General features: G+C 50.3%; 1 protein-coding gene across 6 annotated transcripts in view; it reads left to right on the forward strand.

Moving 5' to 3' along the window:
* The first annotated feature begins 10386 nt into the window (after positions 1 to 10386).
* Positions 10387 to 20584, forward strand: part of LOC143776408 (snRNA-activating protein complex subunit 1-like) — a 51167-nt gene continuing 40969 nt past the window's right edge. For 2 of the 6 annotated variants that reach the window (XM_077265789.1, XM_077265797.1), the window contains exons 1-2: positions 16982 to 17071; positions 19842 to 19921. In XM_077265789.1, coding sequence (XP_077121904.1) covers positions 16997 to 17071; positions 19842 to 19921 — 155 coding nt within the window. In that variant the 5' untranslated portion in view covers positions 16982 to 16996. Of the gene's footprint in view, positions 10429 to 11793; positions 12019 to 13953; positions 14087 to 16981; positions 17072 to 19841; positions 19922 to 20584 lie in introns of those variants that run through there. The other 4 variants (XM_077265814.1, XM_077265820.1, XM_077265807.1 and 1 more) reach the window with 4 other exon arrangements.

Below are 20584 nucleotides of genomic sequence, written 5' to 3' on the forward strand. Positions count from 1 at the left end.
CGAATGTCCAACTTATCTAGTAGATGTCTGGGAGCAGGAACAAGCACAGAGAGGCTTCTGATAACATTGTTGACCGGCAGGCATCTAACAGAGAAGCCAGGTTATATAGCGACACCCAGATCTAATCAGAACAGGTGAACAGGGAAGATGATGTCACAAGTTCAATTCCACCAGTAGCCACCGGGGGAGCCCAGAATCCAAATTCACAACAGTACCCCCCCCTCAAGGAGGGGGCACCGAACCCTCACCAGAACCACCAGGGCGATCAGGATGGGCCCTATGAAAGGCACGAACCAGATCAGAGGCATGAACATCAGATGCAGTGACCCAAGAATTATCCTCCTGGCCATATCCCTTCCACTTGACCAGATACTGGAGTCTCCGTCTGGAAACACGGGAGTCTAGGATTTTTTCCACAACGTACTCCAACTCACCCTCAACCAACACCGGAGCAGGAGGCTCAACGGAAGGCACAACCGGTGCCTCATACCTGCGCAATAACGACCGATGAAAAACGTTATGAATAGAAAAGGATGCAGGGAGGTCCAAACGGAAGGAAACAGGGTTAAGAATCTCCAATATTTTATACGGACCGATGAACCGAGGCTTAAACTTAGGAGATGAGACCCTCATAGGGACAAAACGAGAAGACAACCACACCAAATCTCCAACACAAAGCCGAGGACCAACACGACGGTGACGGTTGGCAAAAAGCTGAGTCTTCTCCTGGGACAACTTTAAATTGTCCATCACCTGCCCCCAGATATGATGCAATCTCTCCACCACCGCATCCACTCCAGGACAATCCGAGGATTCCATCTGACCGGAGGAAAATCGAGGATGGAACCCCGAATTACAGAAAAACGGGGAAACCAAGGTGGCAGAGCTGGCCCGATTATTGAGGGCGAACTCCGCCAATGGCAAAAAAGCAACCCAATCATCCTGGTCAGCAGACACAAAACACCTCAGATATGTCTCCAGGGTCTGATTAGTCCGCTCGGTCTGGCCATTAGTCTGAGGGTGAAAAGCAGACGAAAAAGACAAATCTATGCCCATCCTAGCACAAAATGCCCGCCAAAATCTAGACACAAATTGGGTTCCTCTGTCAGAAACGATATTCTCAGGAATACCATGCAAACGAACAACATTTTGAAAAAACAGGGGCACCAACTCGGAAGAAGAAGGCAATTTGGGCAGGGGAACCAAATGAACCATCTTAGAAAAACGGTCACACACCACCCAGATGACAGACATCTTCTGAGAAACAGGCAGATCTGAAATAAAATCCATCGAGATGTGTGTCCAAGGCCTCTTAGGAATAGGCAAGGGCAACAATAATCCACTAGCCCGAGAACAACAAGGCTTGGCCCGAGCACAAACGTCACAAGACTGCACAAAGCCTCGCACATCTCGTGACAGGGAAGGCCACCAGAAGGATCTTGCCACCAAATCCCTGGTACCAAAAATTCCAGGATGACCTGCCAACGCAGAAGAATGCACCTCAGAGATGACTTTACTGGTCCAATCATCAGGAACAAACAGCCTATCAGGCGGACAACGATCCGGTCTATCCGCCTGAAACTCCTGCAAGGCCCGCCGCAGGTCTGGAGAAACGGCTGACAAGATAACTCCCTCCTTAAGAATACCTGTGGGGTCAGAGTTGCCAGGTGAATCAGGCTCAAAACTCCTAGAAAGGGCATCCGCCTTAACATTCTTAGAACCTGGTAGGTACGATACCACAAAATTAAACCGAGAAAAAAATAATGACCAGCGCGCCTGTCTAGGATTCAGGCGCCTGGCGGTCTCAAGATAAATCAAATTTTTGTGGTCAGTCAATACCACCACCTGATGTCTGGCCCCCTCGAGCCAATGGCGCCACTCCTCAAACGCCCACTTCATGGCCAAAAGCTCCCGATTCCCAACATCATAATTCCGCTCAGCGGGCGAAAATTTACGGGAAAAGAAGGCACAAGGCCTCATCACGGCGCAGTCAGAACTTTTCTGCGACAACACTGCCCCAGCTCCGATCTCAGAAGCGTCGACCTCAACCTGAAAAGGAAGAGTCACATCAGGCTGACGCAACACAGGGGCAGAAGAAAAACAGCGCTTAAGCTCCTGAAAGGCCTCCACAGCATCAGGGGACCAATTAGCAACATCAGCACCCTGTCTAGTCAAATCGGTCAATGGCTTAACGACATCCGAAAAACCAGAAATAAATCGACGATAAAAGTTGGCAAAGCCCAAAAATTTCTGAAGACTTTTAAGAGAAGAGGGCTGCGTCCAATCACAAATAGCTTGAACCTTGACAGGATCCATCTCAATGGAAGAGGGAGAAAAAATATATCCCAAAAAGGAAATTCTCTGAACCCCAAAAACGCACTTAGAACCCTTGACACACAGAGAATTAGACCGCAAAACCTGAAAAACCCTCTTAACTTGCCGGACATGAGAGTCCCAGTCATCCGAAAAAATCAGAATATCATCCAGATACACTATCATAAATTTATCCAAAAAATCGCGGAAAATATCATGCATAAAGGACTGGAAGACTGAAGGGGCATTAGAAAGACCAAAAGGCATCACCAAATACTCAAAGTGGCCCTCGGGCGTATTAAATGCGGTTTTCCACTCATCCCCCTGCCTGATCCGCACCAAATTATACGCCCCACGGAGATCAATCTTAGAGAACCACTTGGCCCCCTTTATGCGAGCAAACAAATCAGTCAGCAACGGCAATGGGTATTGATATTTAACCGTGATTTTATTCAAAAGCCGATAATCAATACATGGTCTCAAAGAGCCGTCTTTTTTTGACACAAAGAAAAAACCGGCTCCTAAGGGAGACGACGATGGACGAATATGTCCCTTTTCCAAGGACTCCTTTATATATTCTCGCATAGCAGTATGTTCAGGCACAGACAGATTAAATAAACGACCCTTTGGGTATTTACTACCCGGAATTAAATCTATAGCACAATCGCACTCACGGTGCGGAGGTAGTGAACCAAGCTTGGGTTCTTCAAAGACGTCACGATAGTCAGACAGGAACTCAGGGATTTCAGAGGGGATAGATGATGAAATGGACACCAAAGGTACGTCCCCATGAGTCCCCTTACATCCCCAGCTCAACACAGACATAGCTCTCCAGTCAAGGACTGGGTTGTGAGACTGCAGCCATGGCAATCCCAGCACCAAATCCTCATGTAGATTATACAGCACTAGAAAACGAATAGTCTCCTGGTGATCCGGATTAATACACATAGTCACTTGTGTCCAGTATTGTGGTTTATTATTAGCCAATGGGGTGGAGTCAATCCCCTTCAGAGGAATAAGAGTTTCCAAAGGCTCTAAATCATACCCACAACGATTGGCAAAGGACCAATCCATAAGACTCAAAGCGGCGCCAGAGTCGATATAGGCGTCAGTAGTAATAGATGACAAAGAGCAAATCAGGGTCACAGACAAAATAAATTTAGACTGTAAAGTGCCAATGGAAACAGATTTATCAAGCTTTTTAGTACGTTTAGAGCATGCTGATATAACATGAGTAGAATCCCCACAATAGAAACACAACCCATTTTTCCGTCTAAAATTCTGCCGCTCGCTTCTGGACAGAATTCTATCACACTGCATGCTTTCTGGCGTCTTCTCAGTGGACACCGCCAGATGGTGCACTGGTTTGCGCTCCCGCAGACGCCTATCGATCTGAATGGCCATTGTCATGGACTCATTCAGACCCGCAGGCACAGGGAACCCCACCATAACATCCTTAATGGCATCAGAGAGACCCTCTCTGAAAGTAGCCGCCAAGGCACACTCATTCCACTGAGTAAGCACAGACCATTTACGGAATCTTTGGCAGTAAATTTCAGCTTCATCTTGCCCCTGCGATAGGGACATCAAAGTTTTTTCTGCCTGAAGTTCCAAATGAGGTTCCTCATACAGCAAGCCCAAGGCCAAAAAAAACGCATCCACATTGCGCAACGCAGGATCCCCTGGTGCCAATGCAAAAGCCCAGTCTTGAGGGTCGCCGCGGAGCAAGGAAATCACAATCCCAACCTGCTGTGCAGGGTCTCCAGCAGAACGAGATTTCAGGGACAAAAATAGCTTACAATTATTTCTAAAATTCTGAAAGCTAGATCTATTCCCTGAGAAGAATTCCGGCAAAGGAATTCTCGGCTCAGATACCGGAGCATGAATAATAAAATCTTGCAAATTTTGTACTTTCGTGGTGAGATTATTCAAACCTGCAGTTACACTCTGAAGATCCATTATTAACAGGTGAACACAAAGCCATTCAAAGATTATAAGGAGAGAGAAAAAAAAGAAAGACTGCAGCATAGACAGACTGGCAAGTGATCCAATTAAGAGCACAGAAAAAAAAAAAAAAAAAAAAAAAAAACTCTCAGCAGACTTCTTATTTCTCTCCTTTCTCAGCCAAGGATTTTAACCCTTTAGTAGGTCCGGTCAAACTGTCATGATCTCCATGGCCAGAGAACTAGCATAAGCCTCTATAGGAACAAGCTCTTGGAAGATGTAACTATACTGACCATGAACTAAACCTACCGCATCATCTAGAAGTAGCCAGGTAGCATGTCCTACTTTTTATCCCTATATGCCCAGCGCCGGCCGGAGAACTAAATAATGCTAGCAGAGGGAAATATAAGACCTGACTCACCTCTAGAGAAATGCCCAAAAAAAGGAGACAGAAGCCCCCCACATATATTGGCGGTGATATGAGATGAAACAACAAACGCAGCAGGAAAATAGTTTTAGCAAATTTGAGGTCCGCTTTCTAGATAGCAGAAGACAGAAAGCATACTTTCATGGTCAGTAGAAAACCCTAACAAAACACATCCAGAAATTACTTTAGGACTCTGGCATTAACTCATAATACCAGAGTGGCAATTCCTGATCAACAAGAGCTTTCCAGACACAGTAACGAAACTGCAGCTGTGAACTGGAACCAAAATACAAAAACAAAACATGGACGAATGTCCAACTTATCTAGTAGATGTCTGGGAGCAGGAACAAGCACAGAGAGGCTTCTGATAACATTGTTGACCGGCAGGCATCTAACAGAGAAGCCAGGTTATATAGCGACACCCAGATCTAATCAGAACAGGTGAACAGGGAAGATGATGTCACAAGTTCAATTCCACCAGTAGCCACCGGGGGAGCCCAGAATCCAAATTCACAACACATAGCGTCCCGCGTAGAGGCTTCTGTCCAGTGAATCGCATATCCGGACTGGATGGCAAAAGCTCTACGAGGGAGTTTAGGCTGAGGGAACTAGTTACACTGGGATAAACTGGGCTCGGCAGCAGAGGGCTCCTCAATTATGACCAGTTTCGGATTGGTCATGGTGCCCTCAAGACCAGGGAATACTGGTCGTGTGCCGTTAAGACCAGGGAAAACTGGTCGTGTGCCTTTAAGACCAGGGAAAACTGGTCGTGTGCCTTTAAGACCAGGGAAAACTGGTCGTGTGCCTTCAAGACCAGGGAAAACTGGTCGTGTGCCTTTAAGACCAGGGAATACTGGTCACGCGCTTTTAAGACCAGGGAATACTGGTCACGTGCCTTTAAGACCAGGGAATACTGGTCACGTGCCTTTAAGACCAGGGGATACTGGTCACATACCCTTAAGACCAGGAAATACTGGTCACGTGCCTTTAAGACCAGGGAATACTGGTCACGTGCCTTTAAGACCAGAGAATACTGGTCGTGTGACTTGAAGACCGGGAATACTGGTCATGCGGGTTTAGGTAAAATCTCGCAGCGAGCGAGAAGCGCCAATTTAGGGGACGGAGCTACAGGCACGACGTGGGCGGAGCCTCGAAACTTCCATGATAGGCCCCAGCCGGGGCGTAAATTTCTGCAGCCGGCGTCAGCGTAAGAGTTAGGGGTGGTCACCCGTTGCTCGAGAAAATTGAGCGCTTCCGCGTCAGGCGCTAAGCGTCAGGAAAAAAGGCTAAGCCGCCTTGAGGCGACACAGTGCGCTTCTGGAGGTGCGGACTACACATCGGCCGAAGCCGGGAGCTAAATTTGTTAGCCGGCTGGAGCGTTACCTCAGGAAGGTGGTCACAGGGAAGTCTGAGACTGCCTGTCAATATCCCGCTGCAGAAGCCCATTGCTGGCAGGATCCACTTACCAACGGTGCGCGTCCCGGCATGGAGCCGCCGCGGATGTCGGGTATTGCAGCGTGGACGGTGCAGGGGTAGAGAGATAAACCTCAATCCATCATCCCTTTGTTAGGGAGGTGGAGAGGAACCGTCCGCCTCCTTGTCCGCTTTTACAGTGGTGGAGGCTGCCCGGACCATGGAGGGGGGCTTCTTCCACGAAGTTCAGCCCATCGGGACCATGAAAGCACCTCCGCTCCTGAAAGGTATTTCACTGCGGCCTAGTCCGGCTGCAAAAGCCGGGGACTAAATTTATGGAGCCTGCCGGTGGAGCGTGTCGGCGGCCGCGCGCCGAATGATTGCCGCTGGCGTACCGGCCAGTGGCACCCCCAAGACCGCATCTTCCAGGCAGGCAGCGTGAGGAAGCATGGCCCCCGAGATCTGCAGGGCGCCTCTCGTCCCAGACGAGAAGCGCCGATATAGGGGGCGGAGTTACGGCCGTGGGAGGGATCTGCCCACTGCGGCCTACTCCAGCTGAAAAGCCGGGTACTAAATTTCCAGCCTGCCTGGGGATGCGCGGCGGCCGCAACGGAGCGACGCTAACCGCCGCAGTTCCCGACCGCCGGCGCCTGTCCCCAGGGGCTCTGCCGAAAGTACCGCCGGCGCCTACCCCATAGAGGCCACTGCGGCCTACTCCGGCTGAAAAGCCGGGGACTAAATTTCCGGCCTGCCCGGCGGTGTGAGGTGGCGCGGCCGCAAAGCGATCCGGAGCGCAGGAGGGGAACTCCTGATGTACTCACAGTCCGGTAATGCAGGTCCCCCTGTCCCTGCGCGCTCCATCCTCATCTGCAATCCCTTTGGGCTCTGCCGCAAGTATGCAACGCCATGTAATACGGGCCTTGTATGTCGGGCCACCGGAGAGGAACATTAGAGCAGGCTCTATGTGCTCGCCGTCTTGCAGGGGGAAGGGAAATCGGGACCAAAGATGGAAACCTGTTGCCCGAGTAAAATTTGGCGTGCTCCCGCGTCGCAGGAGAGGGACGGGGAGGTATACTCGCCGTGCTCGCCTGTTGCTGGTTCGGGGGAGAGCGGGTCCCATAAAAAAGGATCCGTCGCCCCCTTCACTCCGTTGAATAAAAAAATAAAAATTTACAGAAAAATAAAAATTAAAATTAAAATAAGAAAGTTGGGGTCTGAAAACAGACCCAAGTGCCTCCTACAGACACTAAGCAAGAACTGGTTAGCTGAGGGCCAGCAGGAGGGTGTATACTGCAGGGGAGGAGCTAACTTTCTTTGTATCACTTAGTGTCCTCCTAGTGGCAAGCAGCATAACACCCCACGGTCTGTGTCCCCCAATGAGGCGTAGGAGAAAAGGGTTTTTTTTTTTGTTTTTTTTAAAGTAATTATACTCATCTATCTGACATTATCAGATGCACACAGTGTCATCCCTTTGGGTCCTCACATGGATTGTGGGGGCACCGCCATTCCACTTGGTGAAAAGAAGTCCAGTGATGTAATGACATCTGCAGGGAGGTCACTGCTCTGGGGGGGGCACAGGATGGGGAAAAGTCAGAATACCTAGAATAAAACAGAAAAAAAAATCATGCAGAAAACTGGATACAAGTAGTGGCTGACACCAGTGGCCACCGGGCTAATACTGAGTAGCACAGCGTGCGAGGGGAGAATAAAGCCAGGGATCTGGAGACATTGTTGTAAAGCTGTTTCGCTCCCAGAGGTCATAGGTCAGTCATCAATCTGACAGCATGTGTCCCCAATAATATTAATATTAACAGGACCGACTCCTCACCATCAGGCAGAGATTCTCATGCCAAGTAATATCAATCCCTCAGATCTCCATCATCATTCATCCCCTCCCCTGTTCACCCCCACACACGTAGCACTATACTTCCCTGCACCCCCCACCGCAAGTGACATCACACACTGACCTGCACAGCACGTGACATCAGCTCCCCACACCACATAGACCCATGCGAGTAACATCAGCCCCATTCTGCAGGTAGACCCCCCTGCACGCAGATCCCCCACGCAGGCAACATAACCCCCTTCCTAACAGAGACTCCAGCACACAGCCTCTCTTCCCCAGAGACCTGCAGCCCCCCTTCACAACAGACACCCAGCCCCGCTAGCAAGAAACATGACCCCCTTCCCACTGAGACCCCAGCATGCAGTCACCCTTCCCCAGGCAGGCCCCTCCAGCATGCAGTCCCATGCAAACAACATCTCCCCCTTCTCCCCAGGCGGACCCCCCGTCCAGCATGCACATGCAGCCCCATGCAAGCAACACCACCCGATTCTCCCCAGGCAGCCCCATGCAAGCATCACCACCCCATTCTTCCCATGCAGCCCCATGCAAGCATCACCACCCCATTCTCCCCACGCAAGCATCACCACCCCATTCTCCCCACGCAAGCATCACCACCCCATTCTCCCCACGCAAGCATCACCACCCCATTCTCCCCACGCAAGCATCACCACCCCATTCTCCCCAGGCAGCCCCATGCAAGCACCACCACCCCATTCTCCCCAGGCAGACCCATGCAAGCACCACCACCCCATTCTCCCCACGCAAGCATCACCACCCCATTCTCCCCACGCAAGCATCACCACCCCATTCTCCCCAGGCAGCCCCATGCAAGCACCACCACCCCATTCTCCCCAGGCAGACCCATGCAAGCACCACCACCCCATTCTCCCCAGGCAGACCCATGCAAGCACCACCACCCCATTCTCCCCACGCAAGCATCACCACCCCATTCTCCCCACGCAAGCATCACCACCCCATTCTCCCCACGCAAGCATCACCACCCCATTCTCCCCAGGCAGCCCCATGCAAGCACCACCACCCCATTCTCCCCAGGCAGACCCATGCAAGCACCACCACCCCATTCTCCCCAGGCAGACCCATGCAAGCAACATCCCCCCGATTCTCCCCAGGCAGCCCCATGCAAGCATCACCCCCCCATTCTCCCCAGGCAGCCCCATGCAAGCAACACCCCCCCATTCTCCCCAGGCAGCCCCATGCAAGCATCACCACCCCATTCTCCCCAGGCAGCCCCATGCAAGCATCACCACCCCATTCTCCCCATGCAGCCCCATGCAAGCATCACCACCCCATTCTCCCCATGCAGCCCCATGCAAGCATCACCACCCCATTCTCCCCATGCAGCCCCATGCAAGCATCACCACCCCATTCTCCCCATGCAAGCATCACCACCCCATTCGCCCCATGCAAGCATCACCACCCCATTCGCCCCATGCAGCCCCATGCAAGCATCACCACCCCATTCTCCCCATGCAGCCCCATGCAAGCATCACCACCCCATTCTCCCCATGCAGCCCCATGCAAGCATCACCACCCCATGCAGCCCCATGCAAGCATCACCACCCCATGCAGCCCCATGCAAGCATCACCACCCCATTCTCCCCATGCAAGCATCACCACCCCATTCTCCCCATGCAAGCATCACCACCCCATTCTCCCCATGCAGCCCCATGCAAGCACCACCACCCCATTCTCCCCAGGCAGCCCCATGCAAGCACCACCACCCCATTCTCCCCAGGCAGCCCAATGCAAGCAACATCCCCCCATTCTCCCCAGGCAGCCCCATGCAAGCAACATCCCCCCATTCTCCCCAGGCAGCCCCATGCAAGCAAAATCCCCCCATTCTCCCCATGCAAGCATCACCACCCCATTCTCCCCATGCAAGCATCACCACCCCATTCTCCCCATGCAAGCATCACCACCCCATTCTCCCCAGGCAGCCCCATGCAAGCACCACCACCCCATTCTCCCCAGGCAGACCCATGCAAGCACCACCACCCCATTCTCCCCAGGCAGACCCATGCAAGCAACATCCCCCGATTCTCCCCAGGCAGCCCCATGCAAGCATCACCACCCCATTCTCCCCAGCAGCCCCATGCAAGCAACACCACCCCATTCTCCCCAGGCAGACCCATGCAAGCAACATCACCACATTCTCTCCAGGCAGACTCCCACTTACCTGATATATGACTTTGGAGAATGAGCCCCATAATACCCCAAATCTTGCACAAAAATCCTCGAAATCCAGCCATGACATCCACAGCCTCCTCCTGTCTGCTCTGCTCTATGGAGGAAGAGGCAAATCCTGCACAAAACACTCCAAAACCAAATCCTGCACGAAATCCCGCCATGACATCCACAGCTTCCTCGTGTCTGCTCTGTCTGTTCTATGGAGGAAGAGGCACCGCCCCTTCCGGTCACATGGGCCGAGGTCCTTTAGCCGGGAGTCCGGTGAGTGTCAGTCCAGGTATGTGGCCTCGGAGAGGCAGGTGTGTCACGTTAGTACGTTACCGTGGTGATGACGGTGTGTGTGCCTCTCCGTACACTGCCAGCCGCAGCTTTCTGTAGCCAATCCTTACCGTGGCCCACGTCCTACTCACTGCTATATTCCTTCCATGGCCTCCATATGGTCCTCCTGCATGGTATAATGCCCCCACAGTCCCCCCATATGCAGTGTAATGCCTCACACAGTATGATACAGTGCCCCCACTTACAGTATACTGCCCCCACTTACAGTATGACGCTCACACATGGTATTATGCCCCCCACAGTGCCCTCACAGTATAATGTCCCATCACACAGTATGAAGCCCCCACAAAGCCCCACTTACAGTATAACACCCCCTAACATAGTATGGTGCCCCCCACATGGACTAATGCCCCCCCACACACAGTATGATGCCTATACAATACACCAATGTGTTGTAATCCCGTCCCACAGTATGATGTCCCCCACATGGCACAACGCCTCTCACTGTCCCCCTGTATGATTTGATGTCCCCTCACACAGTTCGATGTCCATGCGGATATCATGCCCCCTCTTACAATATGATGCTCACACATGGTATTATACCTCCACAGTTTCCCCCGTTACAGTTTGATGCCCCCTCGCACAGTATAAGGTCTCCACAGTGCCCCCCACATAGTGAAATTCCTTCAGTTTGATGCCCCCACAAGGTATATTGTTATTATTTATTTATATAGCACCATTAATTCCATGGTGCTGTACATGAGAAGGGGTTACATACAGAGTTATAGATATCGTTTACAGTAAACAAATTTACAATGACAGACTGGTACAGAGGGGAGAGGACCCTGTCCTTGTGGGCTTACATTCTACTGCCACCTCACTGTTCCCTTGCATTTTATAATACCCCTCACATAGTGTAATGCCTTCACAGTGCCCCCTCTTACATTATGATACCCCCACACTGCCCTTCATATATCATAGTAGTTCCCCCGATCTGTGGCGCGTCCTAATGATCATGTCCTCTTTGTCAAGCCTCAGACCTCACAGTACACCCCCAAAATAGCCAGTGCCATAATAACCCTAGATAAAGCCATGCGCAGCGCCACCTATTGCACTGACTGCTACACTACCTTGATACAAAGCCCCTTCTCATGGCTGGGGGTGGTCACGAAGCTGCTAATGTTTAGTATTTGCTGCAGTGGCCATCTGTTAGGGCAGTTGTTGCTGCCAGTCCTGAAGTATCTGTGAAATTGAGTCTACTCTCCCGGGGGTATGATCATGTGAGCCAGGAGCCGGCCGTTAGACACAGCCGACTCTGCCTTCTCTATCGCTGTGTATACAGAGCTGAAGAAGCACAGGGGTTTGTGACCGGTCATTTCTTTACTTTTTAGAGAGTTTTATTTGCAAGAAGCTCCATATAAATTTCTGCAAAGATGCTGACCAGACACTTGTCGACTGCTTGGATTTTTCTTGCCATTAATTTTTTTTTTTTTTTGTATTTCTTTATTTTCTTTGCAGCTGAATTTGGGGAGTAGTTTTGTGTCCGCCGTGATGGTCTCATTCATTACCAGTTGAGCAGTTTCATCAGGTTAGTAACTATATCTATACTGGATGAATGGTGGACTCTTTCCTACTAATACCAATGCTCCATTTACAGCCCTAGTTATTCTGCAGACGAGCATTGGTAGGAAAGCTCTTTTCTATTGTGTAAATTTACTGGCAATCACCTGACAATTGAGCCAAATGCTCATTCGTCCGGTGATCAGATCTTTTAGGCCATGTGCACACGCTGCGGATTCCATTGTGGAATTTTCCGCAGCGGATTTGATAAATCCGCAGTGCCAAAAGTACTGCGGATTTTATCGCGTTTTTTGGGGCGGTTTCCACAGCTGTTTTAGACACCTGCGGGTTTCTATAATGGGGCAGGTGTAAAACCGCTGCGGATTCTGCACAAAGAATTGACATGCTGCAGAAAATAAACCGCTGCGTTTCCGCGCGTTTTTTTCAGCAGCATGTGCACAGCGGTTTTTGTTTTCCATAGGTTAACATTGTACTGTACACCGCATGGAAAACAGCTGCGGATCCGCAGCATCAAAAACGCTGCGGATCCGCAGCAAAAACCGCAACGTGTGCACATAGCCTCTTGCAGGTGAAGAAAATATCAAATCAGGATGGAGACTGGAGTATTGGTCGGTCTCCTAGGCAACGTGCTATAAACAAAACAAATCTTATTCACATACTACAGAAATTTTCCATGCACAGGAGCCCCAGGAAAACTGAGTGTTCGGTTTTACTATACTATCTTAGGTGCTGCACCAACAGATTTCCTGCGGCTCCTTCCGGATTTGATGTGTAAGCCCGGGTACACACAATCCAGAAGTAGGTGCGCTTTGGATTCAGTTGACAAATCGCATGACTTGGATTCCTGTCTTCCCATCATCTTTCGCAGGCAGCGCAGTTTAACCCATTTGATTCCGTTTTTTTTCCCTTGATCAGCTGTCACCGGCTTGAGATGTAAAGTGTAAGGGTACCGTCTCACAAAACGATTTACCAATGATCACGACCAGCGATACGACCTGGCCGTGATCGTTGGTAAGTCGTTGTGTGGTCGCTGGGGAGCTGTCACACAGACCGCTCTCCAGCGACCAACGATGCCGAGGGCCCCGGGTAACCAGGGTAAACATCGGGTTACTAAGCGCAGGGCCGCGCTTAGTAACCCGATGTTTACCCTGGTTACCAGCGTAAAAGTAAAAAACAAACAAACAGTACATACTCACATTCCGGTGTCCTTCAGGTCCCTTGCCGTCTGCTTCCCGCTCTGACTGAGTTCTGCTGTAAAGTGAAAGCAGATCACAGCGGTGACGTCACCGCTGTGCTCTGTACTGCCTTACGGCCGGGAGTCAGTCAGAGCGGGAAGCAGACGGCAAGGGACCCGAAGGACACCGGAATGTGAGTATGTACGTTTTTTTTTTTTTACTTTTACGCTGGTAACCAGGGTAAACATCGGGTTACTAAGCGCGGCCCTGCGCTTAGTAACCCGATGTTTACCCTGGTTACAAGCGAACGCATCGCTGGATCGCTGTCACACACAACGATCCAGCGATGACAGCGGGAGATCCAGCGACGAAAGAAAGTTCCAAACGATCTGCTACGACGTACGATTCTCAGCAGGGTCCCTGATCGCTGCTGCGTGTCAGACACAGCGATATCGTATGGATATCGCTGGAACGTCACGGATCGTACCGTTGTAGCGACAAAAGTGCCACTGTGTGACGGTACCTTAACGCCGCTGCCGACAACAGCTCCCGCTCATTTTGATGGTTAATCGATGTAGGAGCAAAAAGCCCTTTTGAAGGCTCAGGCTGTGGCCTGTGACTTCAGGGATCAGATCTGAACATAGAAATCCATTAGTTATAGATATCACTGCTGAAATGTTACTTTATATTTTACCATCAGAAAGAAGATAAAGTGAATAAATTAATGTTCAACTCATGTATTTTCCTTTTTCCCCCATTTTGAAAAGCCCACAGCATGAATTTTGCAGGCATTAAAGAAGACTGTGAGAGCTTACTCGGTTTCTTCCAGGCCACAGACACTGTGCGTTTTGAAGAATTTTTATCGATATGGCAAGGACTCAAATTCCACACCATATTCTAGTAAGTCATGGAGGAAGGTTTGGCACAAGGACACTTTTAAACAGATTCTCTAAGGGCTACTTGGGCAGGTGCAATGCATGCTATGAATTAAATGAAGTTTTCTCTATCGCTGCATTGGGGGACACCGGAAACCATGGGTGTATGCTGCTGCCACTAGGAGGCTGACACTATGCACAAAAAAGTTAGCTGCTCCTCTGCAGTGTACACCCCACCGACTGGCATTATGCACTTCCGTTTAGCTTGGTGTCAGTAGGAGGTGGACACGGGTCTTTTATTAGACCCATATCTACCTCAGTGTGCCTCATTTCCTTTCAGATGGATCTTCTCCTTTACATCTGAAGTGATACAGTGTGAACAGTCACAACTGTACTCCACGTAGAGACTTAGGGTACCGTCACACATTGAAATTTTCATCGCTGCGACGGCACGATTCGTGACGTCGCAGCGTCGTATAATCATCGCTCCAGCGTCGTAGACTGCTGTCACACGTTGCAATCACGGCGCTGGAGCGATGCCGAAGTCCCCGGGTAACCAGGGTAAACATCGGGTAACTAAGCGCAGGGCCGCGCTTAGTAACCCGATGTTTACCCTGGTTACCAGCGTAAACGTAAAAAAACAAACCGTACATACTCACCCGTCGGTGTCCTTCAGGTCCCTTGCCGTCCGCTTCCTGCTCTGAGTGCAGCCGTACAGTGAGAGCAGAGCGCAGCACCGCTGTGATCTGCTCTCACTTTCCGGCCGGCACTCAGAGCAGGAAGCAGACGGCAAGGGACCTGAAGGACACCGACGGGTGAGTATGTACTGTTTGTTTTTTTACGTTTACGCTGGTAACCAGGGTAAACATCGGGTTACTAAGCGCGGCCCTGCACTTAGTTACCCGATGTTTACCCTGGTTACAAGCGAAGACATCGCTGGATCGCTGTCACACACAACGATCCAGCGATGTCAGCGGGTGATCAAGCGACGAAAGAAAGTTCCAAACGATCTGCTACGACGTACGATTCTCAGCAGGGTGTCTGATCGCAGTAGCGTGTCAGACACAGCGATATCGTAACGATATCGCTAGAACGTCACGAATCGTAACGTCGTAGCGATGGAAATTTCAATGTGTGACGGTACCCTAAGTATGGCGTGTACTGCCACCCTGTATCCTCATATGTCTGGCCGGCAGGACCCCAACCCCTAACACATGAAGAGTGTTTAGGTGACACCTAACATTGGTCCTGACCCCTGTCTCCTACCCACTCACCCACCAGAGCCTGTCGGTTTCTGGAGGCATGAATGTCCCACATTCCCAAGAGGCTCGGACGTCCGATGAAAGTCTGGATGGAGAGGTACATCTCCCTTTCTTCTCTCTCTGTCAGGTGCCCAGAGGTGTCAAGAGAGAAGACCTGGACAAAGAAGAAGAAAAGAACAGAAGGATGAAGATAATGATAAAGATGGAGGAAGATGATGGATGAGTGTTACTGCCCCCTATCCCCCTAGTTGTTTATTGTTAGAAGGGCCTTCTTTTAGGCTAGGTTCATATTTGCGTTCAGGAGGCCTGCGGATGGCTGCCTACTTCCTCCTTTCTTCCTCCCTGAAGCTCCGCCTACTGCTGTATAAGTCATGCATTTCCCTGCGTACCTATATTTAACATTGGGTACGCATCCGCATACAACGCATGTCCCTGCGTACCCAATGTTAAAGATTTGTACGCAGGGAAACGCAGAACGCATAAAGAAGTAGGCGTGGCTTCAAGGAGGAAGTACGCTGCCATCCGCAGCCCTCCCAACCGCAAATGTGAAACCAGCCTTATTCAGTCTCTCTAGTACAGGAGCCTTCCTATTAGATGTAGGCGGTTTGTGATCTATAGGGAGGCCTGTTTTCCCCTGCATTCTGGGTTACCCTTCATACTAGGCTACCTGACAGGCAGTCTGGGCCTCCGTGCCGCCCTCCCTTTTTCATCGGGGGCCTCAGTTATTTAGGCCCCGGCTTCAGCACGGCCTAACTTCAGCAGTTAGCTCCGTCCCCTTCTTGGCATCTTCCGGCGGGCTTTTTTTCCCGTCCGTCGATAGCACGCCCTCTCCTTCTGTTTCCGGCGATTAGCTCTGCCCCTTCACCTCAGACATGCAGGGTTCCCAGGTGTCGCTGTCTCTCCCTCTTGTTCCCTGTGGTTTGCTCCGCCCACTTTCGGCCCCACCGAGCGGGCTTTTGAAGTAACACTCCCTCTTCTCTCTTTCTGCGCGCGCTTTCTCCCTCCCTGCAATCGCCATTTACCGGCATCCGGTCCCGAAAGGTGGCATCTCTGCAAGGGACTGTCTCCTCTCCTCCACAGTTATCCGGCCCCCTGAGGAAGCCATCGTAAAACACGCGTAGGGGCACTTGTCACGCTCATACAGATATGGGTAAGAACCTATAATGATGGGATTTGTTTCACTACTATTGGGATGCAATTGATTTAAATGGTCACTGACCTTATGGAATGTATGGCACTTTATGCTACCCATTTAGTGGTGATTATGTATCGGTTATTACTTGAATGATTTATTACTTGCACTGTTACTTTACATTGTTGTTATATTGAATACTTTGTTTCTATAGCTTGTCCTATGTTTGGTGTGTGGTGTGACACCAGATGTCGGTGCCCCTTTTTGACGGGACTCAATTCAATTCAAATTCAAATGAGCTTTATTGGCAGGACTAAGTACATGTTAGCATTGCCAAAGCATATGGTAAAAATAGGGGGTGGGGTAGGGAGGCATATAGAGGTCCAGGATATATCAGGCTCCTTTTGGAGGATAGGCTCACTATCTCTGTAATGACATAATTGTTTATGGAATATGTTTGTTTTTATATTTTTGATTTGGGATTAAACAATTATATGTAATTTCATTGCTACTCTTATGTGGTTATTGTGCTCCAAGTTTGATGTTTACACAATTATCTGGCAGCCCTGGTTGTCTCCTGGAGCCCTCTACAGTCCGGAAGGACCTGCATCTTCCTGTGAGTAGCTCTGCTCTGCAGACTGACAGTCTCCTCTGCAATCTCCTTTGCAATCTCCTCTGTCCCCTAACCTTCTGGCACCAGTTGGTGGGTCTGCTTTTCATCACGCCTAAAGGCCCCGTCTCACATAGCGATTTACCAACGATCACGACCAGCGATACGACCTGGCCGTGATCGTTGGTAAGTCGCTGTGTGGTCGCTGGGGAGCTGTCACACAGACAGCTCTCTCCAGCGACCAACGATCAGGGGAACGACTTCGGCATCGTTGAAACTGGCTTCAACGATGCCGAAGTCCCCCTGCAGCACCCGGGTAACCAGGGTAAACATCGGGTTACTAAGCGCAGGCCGCGCTTAGTAACCCGATGTTTACCCTGGTTACCAAAAAAAACAAACAGTACATACTCGCCTTTCGGTGTCCAGGTCCCTTGCCGTCTGCTTCCTGCTGTGACTGAGCCGCCGTACAGTGAGAGCAGAGCGCAGCGGTGACGTCACTGCTGTGCTGTGCACTCACTGTACGGCGGCACTCAGTCAGAGCAGGAAGCGGACTGCAAGGGACCTGACGGACACCGAAAGGCGAGTATGTACTGTTTGGTTTTTTTGGTAACCAGGGTAAACATCGGGTTACTAAGCGCAGCCCTGCGCTTAGTAACCCGATGTTTACCCTGGTTACCAGTGAAGACATCGCTGGATCGGTGTCACACACACCGATTCAGCAATGTCAGCGGGACCTCAACGACCAAAAAAAGGTCCAGGCCATTCCGACACGACCAGCGATCTCACAGCAGGGGCCTGATCGCTGGTACGTGTCACACATAGCGAGATCGCTACTGAGGTCGCTGTTGCGTCACAAAACTAGTGACTCAGCAGCGATCTCGCTAGCGATCTCGCTATGTGAGACGGGGCCTTAATCCTAAAGGAGAGCACTCTTGCCCTCCTGCCTCTTCTTCTTCTTCTTCCTCTGCTCTTGTCAGACACTTTGCTTGCACTTCATGTAAATGTGAACTCCCTTCAGGTCAGTCCTCTCCCTTCTGTCAGGACTGCAGCAGTCCCTATATCCCTGCTCCCCTGAGCTCACGCTAACTGGACCACTTCTCCGACTGTGCACCCTCCAGTTTCCAGACTATCCCACCAATGCAGTCCTCCTTCTTCCGGATGGAACATCTCTCAAGGCCACCAATGACAGGCTCATAGAGTCCTTTGTAAGGTCAGCTTTTGAAGCGGCCGCCTCTTCATTGTTCCCTGCCTTTGCCTCCACTGGGGTGGCAAAGTCGATAACGGCATGGGCTAATCAGAACCGTAAGGGCATTCTTTCTGGAGCCCGACCGGAGGAATTGGCCGACCTCGCTGACCAAATTGCTCATGTAGGGAAGTACATGGTATCTGCCTCCCTGAACTATGCTGCATGTGCTGCTCGGGCTTCCAGCAATATAGTGGCTCCAAGTTGGACCAAATTATTAAGGAGGCAACTGAAGGGACGAGTTCTCTACTTCCTCAGGCCAAGCCTCGCCGTTCGTCTTCATCACGTGAGTTTCGATACTTCCAACGTTTTTCTTCAACGAAGGAGTTGTCTCACCAAGAGAAGCCATGGACTAGGATAGGTAAAAGGTTTCCTTTAAATCCTCCTCCGGGCGTGTTTCCGTGCCATGGGGGATAGATCCCCCAGGAACAGTCCTGGTAGATTTTCCTCCATGAAAATCTTAATGGATCCAAGATTACTGAATGGAGGAGCCCATCTTTGTCTTCTCAGGATGGAGTCTCTTTGTTCAGTAATTACTTCCTGGGAACCGCAGGTGTGTTTTTTTTTTTTTTGTTCCATGGAAGCCTTTATCCATGTCGTTATGTCTTCAGGGCATCAGAGTTTCCTGCGTTTTGCAACTGGCGGGTCCTTTTTCAATTTGTCTCCTTCCCTTTGGGGCTCTCGACCACTCCCAGAGTCTTTGCAGAGACTGTGACCGTAGTTTTTGCACATTCTGCAGATCACAGGTTCAGTGTTCTTGTACCTCGCGAACGTTCTCATCAGGCTTCTACCCGTCATTCTTGGTTCCCCTCCTTTTCGTCCGGCTCGGACTCATCCTCCGTAGTGTTCTTTTATCAGGTTACCTGGTCAGGACGATGTGCGTCTATCCGGCTAAGGCCGCCTCACTTCCTTTTCGGAACAGACCTGGAGGTCCTCCGGCCTCCAGGTCAACGATTGCTCGCCGAATCCGAACGCCAATCAGAGGCTTACCGGGTCAGAACAGAGCGCCTTCTCCTGGGTTTAAGGCACACTCTCTACCCGGGCAGTGGTGCCTCCTGGTGGTACTCATAGGACCTCCGCCCTGCAGCTCTGTAGAGCGATAATTGGTCCTCCATCCACTTGTTCGCAAATTTTTCAGGGCCCATGCCTACCCTTTGGCGAATTCCAGTTTAAAGTAGAAAGACTTTGCAGGCGGCAGCGGTGAGTTCTCTGACCTGAATAGAATTTTCTGCTGTTCCCTCCCCTTGGGTACTGCTTTGGGACGTCCCATGCTTTCCTGTGTCCCCCAATAAAGCGATAGAGAAAACAGGATTTTTTTGGCTATTCACCTTAAAATCTGTTTCTCGGAGCCTTCATTGGGGGACACAGCAGCCTCCTAAGTTGAACAGCTCTGTTTACTGTATTATATTGTTTGAGTTTGTTTTTCTTTCTCTTTTATTTGTTGCTTCTTCTGCTTTCTCACTAACTGGATATCCTAGTGCCGGTCGGTGGGGTGTACACTGCAGAGGAGGAGCTAACTGTTTTTGTGCATAGTTGCAGCTTCCTAGTGGCAGCAGCATACACCCACGGTTTCCTGTGTCCCCCAATGAAGGCTCCAAGAAACAGATATTACAGTGAGTAGCCCAAAAATCCTGTTTTAGCTCCTATTGTGCTGGCAGAATGCTAATGAAGAGAAACGCTCACTTATTTTGGTAAATTAATTGTAGTTTATTAAACTCCAGACTGCTTAAGGCTACTTTCACACATCAGTTTTTTGCCGTCAGGTTTTTTCTCATAGACTTGTATTAGCGACGGATGGCCTCACGTTTTATCCGTTTTTCGCAGGATCCGTCGAAAATTGTTTTTCCAGCAGCCGGAGAAAATGAATATAGTTTGTGTCCGTCGAAAAAAAAAAACAACAAAAAAAACGGACAGCGATGGATCCGGCGTTTGCTAGAATGGAAGCCTATGGCGTCGGATCTGTCCAATGATGGAATCCGGCGACGGATTCCGTGTTTTTAAACTAAGCATGCGTTTTCCATTCTAGTCTCCCTCTCCCTCCGGATAAGCTAGTCAGATCCAGCGAAAAAACGGATCTGTCGCATCAGTTTTTTACAACTTGCGACGGATCCGTTTTTTTTCAAATTTTTCCGGATTCAGCCTGACTGCAAAAAACTGATGTGTGAAAGTACCCTAAAACGTTCAGCATTCCTGGCCTGAGTAAGCACCTCAATGTCCGGACCCGAACTTGGCAGCCTCTTAGCCATTTATGAGGCTATTGATTAGAATCAGAGCTC

This window comes from Ranitomeya variabilis, chromosome 1 (genome assembly GCF_051348905.1).
Source record: "Ranitomeya variabilis isolate aRanVar5 chromosome 1, aRanVar5.hap1, whole genome shotgun sequence".
Classification (NCBI taxonomy): domain Eukaryota; kingdom Metazoa; phylum Chordata; class Amphibia; order Anura; family Dendrobatidae; genus Ranitomeya; species Ranitomeya variabilis.